The sequence below is a fragment of the Myotis davidii genome, unplaced genomic scaffold (genome assembly GCF_000327345.1).
Source record: "Myotis davidii unplaced genomic scaffold, ASM32734v1 scaffold991, whole genome shotgun sequence".
Classification (NCBI taxonomy): domain Eukaryota; kingdom Metazoa; phylum Chordata; class Mammalia; order Chiroptera; family Vespertilionidae; genus Myotis; species Myotis davidii.
The window spans coordinates 18,102-18,491 of record NW_006283137.1 but is presented as its reverse complement, the minus strand read 5'-3'; the positions used below and the strand labels follow the sequence as shown (position 1 = coordinate 18,491).

Genomic DNA, 390 nt, shown 5'->3' with positions numbered 1-390 from the left:
GGAAAGTAGGACTGGATCCCGGTGCCAAAGAGGCCTGTGGGAGAACAGCGGGTGAGGCACGGGGCACCGAGCCGGGCTCCGCTGGGACCCCAGGGCCCTGCCACCCAGCGGTGTGGGCTCGGCCTCGCGGGACCTCTGGTGAGTGGTCCCCCAACTGGAGGCCCCTCGCAGTACCTCTGACATCCACCAGGGGGTGCTGCCGCCCACTCAGGTGCGGAGGGGTGTGTGGAGGGGTGTGAGGACAGGGGGCTGGTTGGTGGGGCAGAGGGGAGCGATGGCGAGCCCGAGGCCCTCCTCCTGTTTCTAAACTGGACATTGAGACTCCAGACCGGGGAGGCGGGAGGCGGGTTGCGGGTGCAGGCCTTACCCCCGATCTCGTAGAGGGGCTCC

General features: G+C 69.0%; 1 protein-coding gene across 1 annotated transcript in view; it reads right to left on the bottom strand.

Annotated features, from left to right (window-relative positions):
• TMC8 (transmembrane channel like 8) overlaps positions 1–390 on the bottom strand; it is a 7,469-nt gene that overhangs the window by 6,681 nt on the left and 398 nt on the right. The window contains exons 3-4 of the mRNA XM_015562637.1: positions 368–387; positions 1–34 (exon numbers count right to left, since the gene is read on the bottom strand). Of these exons, the coding sequence (XP_015418123.1) occupies positions 1–34; positions 368–387 (54 nt within the window). The remainder of the gene's footprint in view (positions 35–367; positions 388–390) is intronic.